The 491-nt window shown below is 48.3% G+C and overlaps 1 protein-coding gene across 1 annotated transcript; it reads left to right on the forward strand.

Annotated features, from left to right (window-relative positions):
- Positions 1-176: 176 nt before the first annotated feature.
- LOC114579018 lies at positions 177-491 on the forward strand (the record flags this gene model as incomplete). Its single annotated transcript, XM_028692669.1, is given in 1 exon segment — positions 177-491. A coding segment is annotated over 1 exon segment (227 nt), but the record flags the coding sequence as incomplete, so codon positions are not given.

The following is a 491-nucleotide window of genomic DNA, read 5'->3' on the forward strand; positions in this document are numbered from 1 at the left end:
TTTAAATATTTTATTAATTTTGTATTTAAATTGTTGAGTTTAAATATATTTTAAAATATAATGACTTAGAAATTAAGATTCCAAAAATAAAGGACTATTCGCAGGGGCATTTACGTAGTTTTCTGAAAAGCCAGGGCCATTTCCACGTCTCCTATAGCTACATAACCTCTCGCATTCCCCTTCTATGTCGCACCTCGCCGGGGATCCCACCGCGGCCGTCGAAGATCCCAACTCCAGCCAAAAAGACCAAAGCTTTCTCTGACGATGAGCTTCTCCTCTATTGCAAGACCCGTGCAGCTAAATGCTCCATCGGTAAGAACCGGCGGCCGGCGACGGCGAGTCGCGAAGCCCAAGAACTGCCGCCGCAACGGGAGATTGCGCAGAAGGCTCAGCGATTCCAAAGCGATTCTCCGAAGGCTACAGGCGCTAAAAGATCTCATCCCTTCCATCAGAAATAGAACCGCCGGCGACGAGGTTGCGCTGCCGCAGCC

The sequence above is a fragment of the Dendrobium catenatum genome, unplaced genomic scaffold (assembly GCF_001605985.2).
Source record: "Dendrobium catenatum unplaced genomic scaffold, ASM160598v2 original_scaffold_254868, whole genome shotgun sequence".
Taxonomy (NCBI): Eukaryota; Viridiplantae; Streptophyta; class Magnoliopsida; order Asparagales; family Orchidaceae; genus Dendrobium; species Dendrobium catenatum.